Raw genomic sequence first — 15,460 nt, 5'->3', positions numbered from 1 at the left:
TTAGTGCATGATATTACATTTATTCATTTTACAGTGCTATGCGTGTACTTATGAGCATGTGACCTTCCACCTTTCTACAATTTAGTGCCCGTGGATTCGTCACCCACTTGTTTTCTACATGTGATTTGTTTTTTCTATAGTACTTTGCATGTGACTTTCCACTTTTACTTAAAGTACTGCCGTGGGTTATTCACCTACATGATTCTTACATGTTTGTTCACAAGTTTCTTCATAGGAATTGTTATTAAGTTAAGTATGTGTTGTAGTAGGTTTTAGCTATAATTTTCTATAGGTGTTTTTTTTCACTTTCACATGGTACCTGTGAGTGAATTCGCACCTACTTATTTACTATCTATGGATTTATTTTAATGTGAGTAACCCCTTGTGCTTTTAAATTTCATTTTTTTCTTTTCTCTGTTACCATCACCACACTGGTCTGGCCAACTAGTATGTCCTGTTGGTGGCATAGAAATCAATTGCTTGTTTCCGTTTTTAAAAAAATGTGGTGCATGAGTTCTGTATTGAAACAAAAGTTTGACAATTGCATTCCTTTATATGATTTGTAAAGGGGGAAGAGGTGATCATGTGTTTTGGCATTCTTTGTTTATTTGTATTGGATTCATTTATGGTTTTATTGCAAGTTTCCATTTTTCAATGACCATGCTCTATGCTTGTATTATTCAGTTGTTTGCATTCCTTTAAGGGGGAAGGTGTGTGGTATCTGGGTTTAGGTGCTATGTATCTTCCCAGCTTACCTGTCTTGCTGCTCAGCCAGTGTGGATGGATAGTGGAATGTTGGTGTGTGTGATGTAATGATGGAATGTGGAGGTTGCCTAGGGATGGATGTCAGTTGTGAGATTGGGCTGAGCAGCAAGGGAGCTGCTCCTGGTAGGGTTTTCTATATTACTATACTTAAGACCTGATTCTTCTGTGATCCTGTACTAAAGATATAATAAACCTACTTTAATCATCATTCTTCGGCTACATCTATGCTTATTACAAAGGGCCACAAAATTCATACTTAGTTTCTTCATGAAGTAGTGTATGAGAGAAGGGTTTCTCTTGACAGATATCAAATCTAGATTTGCTAATTTGTGAGTGGACTTTGAAGCAGGGTTTTGTGAAGTTTCTGAAACCAAAACTATGACCAACTCGAAACGCTAAGTCATCTGTTGTTGTTTAACTAATAGAGGTGTCACCACCCATCATGATGCAACTCATGGAAGTAGGATCACAGGAGAGGTTAAAATGGTAGCCAGTTATGAGTAGAACCTAAAGGCGTTGAGAAACGAGAGACCTTAACAACCTAAGCAACAGGTGGAAATGTAACCATGGGAGCGGAAGGGACATGGGAGAGACATGTGACTGTATTGGGAAACGGTATAAGTCAGAGTAGGAAGCTGAAGTAGAGGATTATGAGAGAGGGGGGAAAAAAGCACTTGAGGGATAACAGGCAAAGAGAGAGCGAGAGTTAAATTGGAATACTCTAAACAAAAGAGGGTATTAAAATATGAGGCTTTATTTACAGAATATCAAAAAGTGCTCAACACAGACTAAAAGCTCCTCTGGAAGGCTCACTAAGATCAGACAAAAGCACAATAAAGTAGTAGATTTAGTATCAGGGGACTTAATAAGACACAGAGAGTGAGAAAGTGGCTGCATCAAGATAATACAATGACAGTGTATGGAGCTGTTGGAAATGGCCCTTTTTGCAGGGTTATCCCTAAACATTTAGCTTTTTCCTCCTATTTATTCCTGACCTGTGTTTTGATTGGTGTTTCCATGATTGGCTATTTGATTTATCTGTCAGTCCCTAGTAAAGTGCACTGCGAGTGCCAGGGCCTATAAATCAAATGCTGTTGGTGGGCTGCAGCACTGGATTGTGCCACCCACGCAAACAGCCCGTAAAGTGTGTCTAAGGTCTGCCACTGCAGAACCTGTGTGCAGCCTAGGGCTGCCATGTCAACTTGGCAAGTGCACACACTTGCAAGTCCCTAAACCTTCCTTACCTACATGTAAGTCACCCTTAAGGTAGGCCCAAGGTACCCCTGTGGGCAGGGTGCATTGTATATGAAAGGTAGGACATGCTCTGGTGTGTGTGGCATGTCCTAATAGTGAATTACCGCCATTTTCATTTTTTACTATTGCAAGGCTACCTGTTCTCCATAGGCCAGAATGGGTAGTTGGATTATTACATCCTATAATCCTAGCTGACCCAGGGAACATGGTAGAAATTCGAGTTTAGTATGCCTGAACTCAGAATGATAAAATACATCTTTTAGTGAAGTTGGTTTTAACATTCTGAGTTTGAAAATACCACTTTTAGAAAGTAGGCATTTTCTTGCCTAACCATCCAAACCTGCCTCTGCTAGGTTGTGTATTCCCTGTCTGGAGTTTGAGTGACAGGGCTGGGGAATTCCAGGAGACAGGGTGAGTCCGCCCAGTGGTGAATAGAGATCTGCATCTAGATGGGAGGGAGGAGTTGCACCTGGGACCTGAATAGGACTGTGCCTGCTCCCCACAGTGCTGGCTCCACCCCCTGTGGTGCGTCTGATGGCTCTGCCCTGCACAGTGAAAGGAGAGAAGGAATCATGTCATCAGAGTGCTCCAGGGCTATGCCTTTCCTCCACATTTCTGGCTCCACCTCCTGTGGGGTGTCTGATGTCTCTGCCCTGCACTCTGAAAGGAAAGAAGGAGTCATGTAAACAAAGTGCTCCAGGACTGACCAGAACTGGTTTGGACTAGGCAAAGGCCACTTTGCCCTCAGAGGACAAAGGATTTTGGTGTATAAGTAGTGGGACCCTGATCCCAAGCATTTAGATTACTTCTGAATTAAGGAACCTGCCAGGAAGAAGGACCGGGAAAGCTGGAGGAGGAGTACTGCCCCTATGCTGTGTTTTGTGGGGTTGGCCTGCAGTGGTTGCTTCTGTCTTGGATAGGGAAAGGACTGAACTGTACTTTCATCATCCTGCTGTTAGAATTTTCTCCAAGGGCTTGAAGTAGAGCTTGCCTCCTGTTGGAAGTCTCAGGGATAGAAAAGATTTCACACATCTCGCTGGAATCAAGTGTGAGAAGTTGGCCTGATGTATGATGTCACTAGTTCTAGTGTACACCTTATATCAGTCCAAACAACCCTTATGGTGATTGGTTGTAAAGTCAACCTTATAGACTGGCTATCCTAGTGGTAGCATGGACAAGAGCAGTCTTAGGCTAAACTCTGAATGGCATGTGAAGCCAACTGTGATACCATATATAATCCCTTGAATACCAAATGAAAGGACACCACAACAGATATATATATATAAAATAAAGTGTATTTATTCTAGTCAAACCCTCAGCACTCTTTATGAGATTAGAGGTAAGTACAACACGGTCTTATTTAAGCATACATTAAGTCACACAGGTAAGTAATACAGTTAGGCCCTAGGGGCCACGCAAACCATATACTAAAGAAGTGGTATAAGGACCACTGTCACGGAAATAGGATAGGCCTAGGCAATCGCTGGGGCTACACTACACTAGCAACAGTTAGGAAGTGGGAGGCCCACGGGATTCAGGTGCAGAGTGGAAACACTCACGCGTAAAAGTCGATAGAATTACTAGCAGTTAGAAATTAACAGTTTAAGGACACTTCTGAAGCAGCTAGAGTGTCGAGACTCGGAAACTAGACCCTAGGATAGCCACTACCCTTGTGAGCACCGAAGTACCCAAGTTACCTAGCCCACGGGCTGCGGGTGCATAGGTGTGAACTTGCGTCGGGTTTCGTCGTGGACTTCTATGGATGCCTGAAGGAAAGTTGCTGACAGGCAGTCAGTGAAGAGTGTCCGGTGGATCCCAAGGCTGGGATCAAGAAGAGAGGAGACCTGCAAGCAGAAGGGACAGAGTCAAGGTCACTAGCCAGTGACCACGTGGAACCAGGAAGGAACCAGGCGATGTCGTGAAGATTGCAGGTAAAGGTGAAGCTTGTCGCTGCAGCCACGGGGACCAGGAGACGTCGAGGACGACCAGGACCCGGAGGCGAGCTGTCCCACGAAGGCTCTTGCTGACGGCAGTGTCAAAGTTGAACTAGGACTCACCAAGCCTTGGCAAGCGGAACCCACGGAGAATGGAGGACTTGCTTCTGGTGCAGACCAGGGAGGTCTGGGGTGCTTCTCTTTTGCAAGGAAGCGGGTGCCAGTCTGGAGGAGCCAAACCAGCAGTGAAGATTTCAGGATGCGTCGTCACAGAGGCCATTAGCCAACGGGCAAGCAACCGGACAGGCGCGGCAAGCAGGAAAATGCAGAAGGGCCCCACGCAGGACTCGTGGAGTGTGGGGTCCTGATCTTCGGTGCAGATGGTGCTTGGGGTTGGGGCTTCTCAATCCCCGGTGCACAACTTCGAGGGTGCCTCAGAAGCTGCGCTGGAAGATACTAGCCACTTTTCCCAGGTAGCCGGTCCCACGTCTCTCGTCGCCTCCACGGATCTCAGCTCGGCTGTGGATGTGGATCAGGGTCGGAGAAGTCTGGAAGTCAAGGCTCTGGTCGGGCTCTGCAGTCGGTCCCTCGTAGAACTTCAGCAAAGCAAAGGGTAGTCTCTTGATGGTGCCTGTTTGCACAGGGTAGCCACTCCTTGGCCACAAGGGAGATTCTTCAGTCTTCTTCTTTTGTCGAATGTCGAAGGTCCAGAGTTTCTGTTCAAGTTGCAGGTTCAGGATAATCTAATCTCCTGGGGCCCAGCTACCACTCTTATACTAATCTGGGGGGCTGGGTTACCTGCTAGGTCACGCCTTATGGGTGGGACCTGGGAGGGGGGTGGTTACACCCCCTTCCCTTTGTCCAGTTTCGCGCCAGGACTGGGGCTGGAGTGCCTCAGCACCGGTTTGAACTGGACTATGCACGGGACACCTTGTGTGCCCCAGGCATGTCTCATTCTTTTCATCCCACCCTGCCCCAATACACTAAGGCCTGTCTGGGGTGGTGCTCGCACCTCCCAAGGCAGGAAACCTATTGTCCAAGCCTCCCTTGCCGGGATCACTCCCAGCAGCAGGCCTTCAGACTCGTGTCTGTGGCAGCAGCATCCATTTTGTGATGCTGGGGCTCTGGTTAACTTTAACCGGGTAAGTAGGTTACAACATGTCTTCTCCCTCTAGAAAGGAGGGATAATATCCTCATCCCCAGAAATGGGATGGGGGTATTATTCCAAAGTGTTAGACACCTTACACGACATGTTTTGATAAAGCCAAACCATAGTTACCATAACCGTTTAAGGTTATAAGGCACTTTAAGAGTATATGGTAGGCTATATCATAGAACAGCTATAAGGACATGGTTCCGAAAGCTGCAGACAGGCTCAGCTCATGCTAGAGCACCATCTCACATGTTACCAAGCACTCTGCCTCCAGGATTGTTAAGGCCTGCCATAGGAGTGGCTGATAGGTACACGTGTGTCTATATATAAGGTAGGTATAGGAATACTACACCTAAGCAAGGGGTGATTACACGACCTTGCCCCAGCTGAGTGTTCAGCCAGTTGTGTCTGATTGGAAGGCCAGACCAGGGGTGGCATAATACATGCTGCAGCCCCTGGGAGGCCTAGGGTACACTTATGCCCTGGGTACCTAGGGTACTCTGTACAGGGTCCAATAAGGTGATCCTTACCAATTGGGAATGTACCTAGGGTACATGGAGTCCATTTTAAAGAGAGTGCAGACAGCCTGAGACCCTGAATGGCAGGATCTCAGGCCAACTACGTCGAAAAACCAGCTAGACACTAGGCAAAAAGTTGGGGGTAACCATAGTCAGATATCCACCTTCCTACACAAAGGAACCTGCCAAGACGAAGAGCTGGAAGAGCTGCCAGGAAGATTACTGCCCCTTTGCTATGTTGTTGCTTTGTTGGGTTGGCCGGCAGCTGCTGCTTCTGCCTTGGGCAGTGAAAGTACTGGACTGAACTTTCTCTACTTGTGCTGAGTATCTCCAAGGGCCTGAACTGAGCTGGCCTCCTGTTAAGAAGTCTCAGGGACTGCAAAGACTTCACCAACCTCTGGGTACCGCTCCTGGAACCGCTGTTTCAGTTGCCACAGAGAAGAGGGAACCGCGACCAACTCCGTCACCAACTCCGTCGCTGGCCTTGTGTACTGAAGGCACCGCAGGCCACACCGACTCGCCCTCCACCGCAAGCCTTGGTCTCACCGACTCCGTCACCGAGCTGCTGCCTGCACCGCATCGAGAGACACCTCAACCTGCATGGCCTCGCTTCACTTCGCTGGCCTGAGCTCACCGACACGGTCGCTGCTGGCTCGACACCTGTGACTGACTTGTCACGCACAGCTGTCCGGCTTGGCCAGCGCCAATTCCCGCCAACCGGCTATGTCGCTTGCTTCACAACTTGCCAGCACCGCATCGATCACCGTGTCACCCTGCACCGTAAGCCTTGGTCTCACGACGCCTTTTACACGATAGTCACCGAGCCGCTGCTCGCACCGCATCGAGGGACACCGTACCTTGCACCGCTTCCACCTTGCACCGTGACGAACGCCACAACCGGCTCTGTCACCTGCACCGCAACCTGCCAGCACCGCATCGAGCACCGACTTGCCCTGCACCGCAAGCCTTGGTCTCACCGACGCCGTCTGCACGATCATCACCGAGGCGTTGCTCGCACCGTATCGAGGGACACCGCACCGTGCACCGCTTCCACTTTGCATCGCAACCGCGACGGACGCCAAGACCGACTCGCACCGCCGTGTGGGTCACACTAAGAAAGGTACTGTGAACGAATCTGTCATGCTGTTGCTGGCCCGTACCGACGCGGTCAGCGGGAACTGCGAGACTGTTGTTTTCAGCATTGCGGTAGGCTCGAACCGAGCTACCGACTCATACGAACTTTGTTTTTCAACATATTTTGCAACTTAAAGACATTTTGAGAAGTAACTATTTTTGAAGTACTGTATGGTCGATATTTATCGTATTTGTTCTTGTTTATATAAAAATATTGGATACTTTTCTAAAACTGGTGTGGTGTCCGTTTATAGTGCTTACATTGTATTACTGTTGGTTTTGTGCAAATGCTTTACACACTGCCTCTAAGATAAGCCTGACTGCTCGTGCTAAGCTACCAAGGGGGTGAGCAGGGGTTATTTTAGGAGTGTAACTCCCTTGTCCTGACTAGAGTGGTGGTTTCTGCCTGGCTTGGGTACAAACCTTAGCCAACCAGAAATCCCATTTCTAACAGGAGCTCAAAGAGACTTTCCATAAGGATTGCCTTCTTACTCTTGAGAGATGAGCACTTATGGGATCAGCGAAGTACAGAAGTGAAAGAAGACTGAGAAATAGCTCCAGTCAGGGTGAAAAACGACTAGTTTCTGCATTATTTCCATGGTTTTTGTAGCTGCATGAGCACATTCCCGCACTCTTTCTACTGCCAAGTGAAAATCCCTATGGAAGCCACAAAATTAATGGTTTTCTGGGTGCTAACTGATTTAATACCACCCTCATTTCCGAAACACCTGTCAAAAGTTGCCAACAAAGCAGGGCATGCTCCAGTGAGTGAGCAACCATGACAGTTGCTCCATGAAAGAGATGTTCTTGGCATTGACATGCTATTGCAGCATGGCCTCATGTGTTTACAATATGGCAGTTCCATGCAGAGAGGCTATAATCACCTTGTAGCCACTGGTCGAGAGCATTGTCGATGGTGCACTTCATCAACGGAAGAAGCTCGGAGTTCATAAGAAGGGCCCGGCTAGGGTTCTGATGCATCCTCTCTTGTAGGCTTCTCGAGTTGAAAAATTCTAAGACCAGCTTGATTTGCCACAGTTCAAAGGTCTCAGTTGTGGCTCTTCTTTCTAACCTTCTAACAGCCTGGAACAGACAAAATAAACAGTCACAAAATTTCATAGAGACGTAATAATGATAAATCTAATCTGAAGTGAATCCCTCTTGTTGGCCAGGACAAGGAGATCCAAGTCAGTACCTAAGGATGAACAATATTTTTGGTTGTGGCCCATGGGGATTGAACCAATAGATACAAGTTCAATTACACCTATATTTGACTTGGAAAATGTACCTGCACATTCCTTTGTATTTTTATCTACTTATGAAAGTTGTTGCTTTATTGACAAGAGGTTCTTTTCCACTGGGTTTAAGTTTTCCGAACAGTGTATCCTGCACATTAACCTAGCTCCAGGTGTTTGTGTAAATTTAGTGCTGGCAAATGAGGTCAGACTGATGCACTAAAATTGACCATTTCAAAACAGGCTTTTTCATGTTGCCAGTCACAGAGCATCAACATTGCTTACGGTTGAGATTAGGCCACTGACTTCTTTGTTTACACTGCCAACAAATGTGCCAGTTGAGTGTGTATCTTGAGTTTGCAGAAACAGTGGTCTAACACTCCAGATGCAGCCTCTGGAACAAGCAAAAGAGAAATCAGAGACTATCTGAGGATGAGGGTGGCGGAGCCAAGAGTGCAATGAGTGTTATGTGGCTGCAATTGATAATGGAGGTAATGTTTCGGCAGAAAGAGAACAGAAGATGGTAATCAGAGGAGGAGGAACAGAGAGTAAAAGAGGGTAAGCAAGAAGCGGGCAAGAGATAAAAAGTGCTACAATTCCACATATCTGTTTACTAAATGCAATATGAGATGCTGCCTATCTTTTTAGTCAGTACTGATCATACAAACACATGACACCTCCTTTTGACAGACCACATTGACGCTGTATCTTCAAAGGTCTCTGGTGACCAGTCAATCTGCAGCGCTAGAGTTTCTTAAACAAATTCTGCCTCACCTGATCAATTGCTATGTAGGCAGGCAGCATTTCGGGATTTTCTCGTGTTACACACTCGTACAAAATAGAGGCAAAGAGATCCAGCATGTCTTGTTTCTGGGAAAGAGAGAAACATCAAGAAGTGTTCACTTAAATTGAAGATAAAGCTGAATTTGGTTTTATCTTTTAACAGTGAACAGAAAATATATTCCAGTGGCATTTACAACACGACTCTGCTTTCAGTACACAGTGCAACTAGTGGGGGAAGAAACACCACTTAGGTCAGTATAGTAACTCAAAAAGTATGAATCATGTATGAACTTGTTCTGCATTCAGGACAAGTTCTAGAGGCACATTCATGTAGTGTACTTAGGCAAGAGTAGGCTTCAAGCAGAAAAATGTGCTCACAGTTGTGAGCTGTGCAACCAACTTCAACAGGCATCTTCATCAAGGGCACAAACATAGGAACAGCTCTTTACCCACAGGCAGCCACAAGATTCCAAAATGACACCCACATTTACAGGTATTGATAGCATAGAGGAGTAGGTCTGCTGGTAAAAGCGGACACAGTGAAGATTTTGTTTTTAAATATGGTAAATTAAAAAAAATCAAATTCTTTTGCCCACTACACTATGTGTATGTTTATTCTAATTACAGTCCTTAGTGGAGTATCTAATTTCATCCTTATTTCCTAGTAGTTGATTCTCTTTCTTCCCTTGTTTTGCATACTCCTCAATAAAGTCATTCACTCTGAAGCTCTGCCCTTCTGCTCCATTACATTTAGAGCACTGGGAGTGCTTATTTGGACTTCTTAGCCAATTCGCACCTTCCTTTTGCCCATAAGGTTAGTGAGTAGTTAACTCTACCAATAATTCCCTATAAGACCTCTCTTGTGACACCAGTTTAGACTTGTTAGAGACAAAACTAGCACTTGTGAAAAGCATCGCTCAAACTGTGGACACTTTCGCCCCTCTACAAAAAGGTAAAAATAGATCTTATAAATCCACGGTTTACTCTCTACTTCCAAAACCCAAAATGAACTGTTGCAGACTCAAAAACGCCTTGTTCAAACTGAAAATCCCATACTCACTTCTACCTCTTAACCACTTCTACTCAGAAGACCACCAACCAATCTTCACTACAAAAATGACTTTTTTAAAAACAAAATAGAAACTGAACAGTCCACAAGACGTTTTTAAGGATTAACACAAGTGTACAAGTCCTCAATGCACGGGCGCATCCATATCACACACCCAGGCTCTTTGCAACCCAGTTTCTTCACTGACATTTCAATATAGAAATATCAGTGTCAAAATCAACCACTTGTCTAATGCACAGCCCTGCAGATGCTCTCCAAAAAGCAATACAAATAAGTTCAACTTCACACCTGCTTTCCGCAGACTCCTTGGAACCTGCAAAAGACCAAGACGACCCACGCATTGATGCTATTGTAGCATCTATTCACAGGCCTTCTAGATACACACAGCCAAATTCATCAACTGCAGCCACACTGAAGGCAAGGTCCCTCACAGTCTCAAGCCCTCTCACATAACACACATGCTCAAATAACACTCAACAAATTTCAGGCATCCTGATGAAATCAAATATACACGAAGTACTTGCCACCAACCAACTACAAGAAAAAACAGAGTCAGGAAATTCACAACATTCTACAATCTAGATGCAGACCCAAACATGGGATATAGATAGCACTAGGATGATCTAAATGCTGATGTAACTGGACCGCCTAGATGCATTCTACACTACTGACACAACAGCCTGCTCCACAAACTCGAAAACTGTTGCCAACATCTCATGCTAGGCCAACATATGGTTTAAATCCCATTTGGAGAATGCACATAAAATGTGAGAATGGAAGAACTCATGTTCTCTCCTCCATAAGTTCACATGCATAGTACAGTCATACACATTATATTACCTCCCCTTCTTAATATTTACAAACAAGATCCACTGGACCTGCGTTGCTCCAACCACCTCTAACTCCATTACTATGTAGAAAAAACACAGTGATATAACTTACGGCCACAGAACATCCCAATCAATGTGAAATCATAGGCAAAGGCTACTGAAGTATAGAGGTATGGATGGAATTGATAACCTCATACTTTTCATAGACTCCAACCACCTCTAACTCCATTACTATGCAGAAAACACAGTGATATAACTTACGGCCACAGAACATCCCAATCAATGTGAAATCATAGGCAAAGGCTACTGAAGTATAGAGGTATGGATGGAATTGATAGCTTCATACTTTTCATAGACTAAAATTACTCCTAAATCGTCCGGGCCGTGCACATCTCCTCAAAAAATAACAAATAAGATCGGTTTGCCCTCCACCTACCTTTTGACAAACGAGGTCCCAACAAAGCAAAAGTAAAAAACTCAGAGTGCCGCAGGAATGCACTTCAGCATGAACTTCCAGGTGGACGCCACAATTAAAACCTCATCCACCAAATCGAAGTCTTTTAAATTTTAAAATAACCTCATCCACTTCATTTACTCCTAATCCCACCTCATGGTAGTGGGAGTACTAGTCAAGATTTGACCATGTTAATGTTGTGTACCACAAGATGCAAGCCTACTAAATCAAACTCCTACAGAAACTGAAAAACTTGTCGGGAGACTCATTTTTAGCCTGAAAAAACATGAACCCGTTGCAGCTCACATCAGAAGTGTATGGTAAATGACAGAATCACATTAAAGACCCTTGGTCTCAAAAGTGAATTAAAAGCGCAACCACTTAATACAAAGAAAACAATATGTACAATATGCTTTTATTCAGACTCAACAGTAGAGTGTCTTCTGGTCACCCCGTACCTAAATACAAAGAGGTTAACATATATAATACAGCACAAAGCTCTATAACTATTGGCAGAACCACAGAAAAAACACATTCTGGGAGTAAGTCACAAAAGAACACAACTGAAGGTACAAACAAGCAAGTTACTTTCCTTTGGTAATGCTCTTTCTGGTAGAGACTATCTGGCAGCAGATCCCTCACCTTTTGAATATTCTTCAGGCATCAGCCTGGATCTGGACTTCGAGAAATCCACGGCTAGATAGTCTCTACCAGAAAGAGCATTAATGAAGGTAAGTCACTTGTTCTTCTGATAAAAACTTCTAGCTGCATATTCCTCAATTTCTGAATAGACACCAAAGCACTACCTATTTGGAGGTCGGTCTGTGAATGGACTCAAACTAGAATGTCCTGTAGGACCGAGTTGGCAAAATTCCCCTCGCGGTGAACCTGACTGTCCGGACAATAGTGCTTCGTGGACACATGGAGGGACGCCCACATAGTCACCTGGCAAAAGTACACAACAGGGACTCTGCATACCAGCGCAGTGGTAGCAACTTTGGTCCTTGTAGAATGAGCATGCAGTCCCTCTGGAGGCTGCTTTTTTGGCCAATATGTAACAGATCGTAATGCAAAAGCATGATCCAGCCGGATATTGTGCTCTTTTGCACTGCCTTGCCTTTATTTGCTGCATAAAACCCCAACAAGAGCTGATCATCTACCCAGTGTTCTTTGGTTCGAGCTATGTAAAAGGTCAGGTCTCTATTGGGGAGTAAGCACTGTCGTCCCTCCTCCTCCTTAGAGTGGAGCATACAATGCTGGCATGGTAATGTTCTGACAGAGGCGGACTGAGTTACAACTTTAGGCAAGAAAGATGCCCATGTCCGCAATAGCAACTTGTCTGGGAAGAAGGTGGTGCATGGTGGGCTCACACACACAGCTTGAAGCTCACTCATGCTGTTTTGAAGTAATGGTGACGGGGAACAATGTCTTGAGGGTAAGACATGCGAGGGACAGCTGTAAAGTGGCTCGAAGGGAGTGCAGATCAGGAAGGGAAGGGCAAGGACCTACTGCGGCATGACAAAAGGGGGGGAACCAAATGCTGTAATAAACCTTTCAAAAAGTGCATAGCAAAAAGAGACAAACAATGAGGGCTGATCCAGCAACAGTAAAACAGCCGAGAGAGCTGAAAGGTACCCTTTAACTATGCCCAGAGAAAAGCCTTGTCGGACCAGGAACAAAACAAACAGCAAAACGTCAGATAACTTGGCCTGGAGAGGTCAATCCGGTGAGTGCCGCACCAACTCACAAATTTGAGCCGACCGGCATATACAGTTTTTGTCGAATGACTGCCAAGATGACATTTACCACCTCCAGAGGAAGGTCAAAGGTGTTCAGCTGTCACTACTCTACTCAATTCTATAGGTCTAATACAGTGCAAGGCTACCCGGGGGCCTCCCAGCACTAGAAGTCAGGAAAGAGCTCACAGATCATATAATCCGTCTCTCAGCAGAACTAGTTGCTATATAGCGACTTTTTCAGGGCGTTGTGGAATGGGAGTTCATTGGCGAGCAAGCATATATCCAGAGGAAGAGAGTTTGGGGGCCCGGTAGGAAAAAGAACGGACACCCTAATGGGCTCTGCTAAGCCTAGAGACTTGCAGTTAATGTGCTGAAGAAGATCTAAGTAGCCTTACAGGAATGTAGGGGATAGCTATCAGTCTTAATAAGACTGGATCTTTCCTGTGAAGCGACCAGTGCAGGATTCAGAGTCTTAATCTGGACCCTCAGCTTGATTGAGAGCCAGTGGAGGTCCTTTAAGGCCATTTTTACAGATTGGTGCTTAGGGACATTCATGAGAAGTCAAGCAGCGGCATTCTGCGTAATCTATAGTCTCTTTGTGACATAGCTAGGTGAACCAAGATTGAGGACATTACCATAGTTGAGGCAGGGGATGATAAGGGCCTGGATAATTAATCATCTAGCTAGGTAAGGGAGCAGACTTAAGATCTTTCTAAGCAGTCGAATGATGCCAAAGCAGGTGCTTGCAAGTGTTTGTGCCTGGAAAATCAATAGTAAGATTAGAGTCTAGCATCTTTACAAGGCTCTTTATCATCCCCTTAGGATTCGGGAGTCTCGACAAGCAAAATTGCACAAAAGGAGGGAGCTTTTTATTAAAATTATTGCCCAATATCATCACCTCAGTCTTGTCTTCATTGAGCTTCGGTTTGGGGCTGGCCACCCATCTGGCCACCTCCTAAAGACAGGGGGCCAGACTGAGGTAACTGGAACCTTGGGAAATCAAAATCACCAGCTGGGTGTCATCGGCGTAAGAAACCAATGACCACCCAATAGAAAGAACAATTTCAGCCAGAGCATACACATTAAGGTTAAAAAGAGTGGGCCTGAGGGAAGACCCCTGGGGCACACCAAAACATTGGGGAAGGTTAAGGAGTACTAAGAGTGATCAAGCACCTGGAAGGTTCTGTTCATTAAAAAAGAACAAAGCCAGGTCCGAGCATGGGTGCCGACAGCGCTTCAGGTATCCTATGGATAAGTGTGGAGTGATCTGGCTGCGCTCAGGTCCAAGAGGATGATAGCTGGCGAGCCTCCTTTGTCCAACAGAGATCTGAGTTCCTAGACCACAGCCAGGAAAAGCTGTTTCTGTACTGTAGTCTGACCCCATTTGTGTGGGGTGGAGAACACTGTTGGACTCCAGGAAGGCAGAGAGGTTATTGTTGACATGCTTCTCCAGGAGGTTTGAGAGGCCAGGTAGCAGGGAGATAGGCCTGTAATTGCTCTGGCAGAGAGAATCTAATCCAGGATTAATAGGGGCTTGACCATCGAATGCTTCCATTGCGAGGGGAACTAGCCCACAGCTGGGGGAAAGATTAAAGAAATCCATCAAAGTAGGGACGATACTGTCGGACGATTGGCGCAGGATATGAAGAGGATCAGGGTCGAGGAGTGCGCCAGATTTTATCGCATTTAAAAGATCTATAAGCAAGCATACAGTAAAATTGGGGAAGACTAAGAGCGTTGCTTCTGGGTCGATGGTATGACCTTTCTCATAACTCAATCTCCAAGCATCAAGATGGAGTTTGCAAAGGCCCGGTTGCAGACCCTTGCCCTGCTGCTGCAACAGCAGATCCTCCTGAGGGAGCAAGCCTGAGCAAAGGCCGGATTCTCAAACTCAGGCGCTCTGGATACCTTCACCACCATGCCTAATCCACAGCCACTAGGATAACGTAGGCCCAATCGGTCCTGACCTTCTTGAGAATTTGCTGCAGGAGTGAAGAGTCGAAAGGCCAGTGGCGGCTGGTAAGTTTTGGAGGGGGGGCGGGACACACTCACTCACTCTCACGCACACACAACACTCAAAGCAATGTATTCACACGCAGGCACACACTAGCGCAAAAACACATCCATTCACAGCACTCTTCCCCAAAAATTCATACATTCCTGCATGCATGCACACAAACACATCCATTCCCAACACTCTTCACCAAACAGTCATACATACATGCACACAAACACATTCATTTCCAACACTCTTCACCAAACAGTTTAAAAGAAAAACAAAAACTTACCTGCAGCCAGCTCTGCCTAGGAGGTTCCAGGAGGCTTGGGACTGCTACCTTCCCTAAGGTCAGCCAATGATGGAGGGCAGCAGTCCAAATGTCATCACAGAGTGGGATGGGGTCAGGGAGACTGCTGACCCTACCCCACTCTGTGATGACTTTAGGGCTTAAAACTGAAGTGCCCAGGTGCTAGGCAATCAGTGACGCTACCCCTCGTCACTGAGAGGCAGGCCTCAGGGACCTTTGCTGAGCTGAGGAGGTCACGCCCACAGGAGCTGTGACTTCCTCAGCCCAGCAAAGTTCAACTCAGGCA

General features: G+C 45.9%; 1 protein-coding gene across 1 annotated transcript in view; it reads right to left on the bottom strand.

The window, feature by feature from the left end:
• ANAPC1 (anaphase promoting complex subunit 1) overlaps positions 1-15,460 on the bottom strand; it is a 771,271-nt gene that overhangs the window by 26,665 nt on the left and 729,146 nt on the right. Inside the window, exons 44-45 of the mRNA XM_085611802.1 lie at positions 8,768-8,863; positions 7,643-7,841 (exon numbers count right to left, since the gene is read on the bottom strand). Coding sequence (XP_085467928.1) covers positions 7,643-7,841; positions 8,768-8,863 — 295 coding nt within the window. The remainder of the gene's footprint in view (positions 1-7,642; positions 7,842-8,767; positions 8,864-15,460) is intronic.

The sequence above is a fragment of the Triturus cristatus genome, chromosome 6, assembly GCF_964204655.1.
Source record: "Triturus cristatus chromosome 6, aTriCri1.1, whole genome shotgun sequence".
Taxonomy (NCBI): Eukaryota; Metazoa; Chordata; class Amphibia; order Caudata; family Salamandridae; genus Triturus; species Triturus cristatus.
The sequence above is the reverse complement of the archived record's forward strand: the minus strand, read 5'-3'. Positions and strand labels throughout refer to the sequence as shown.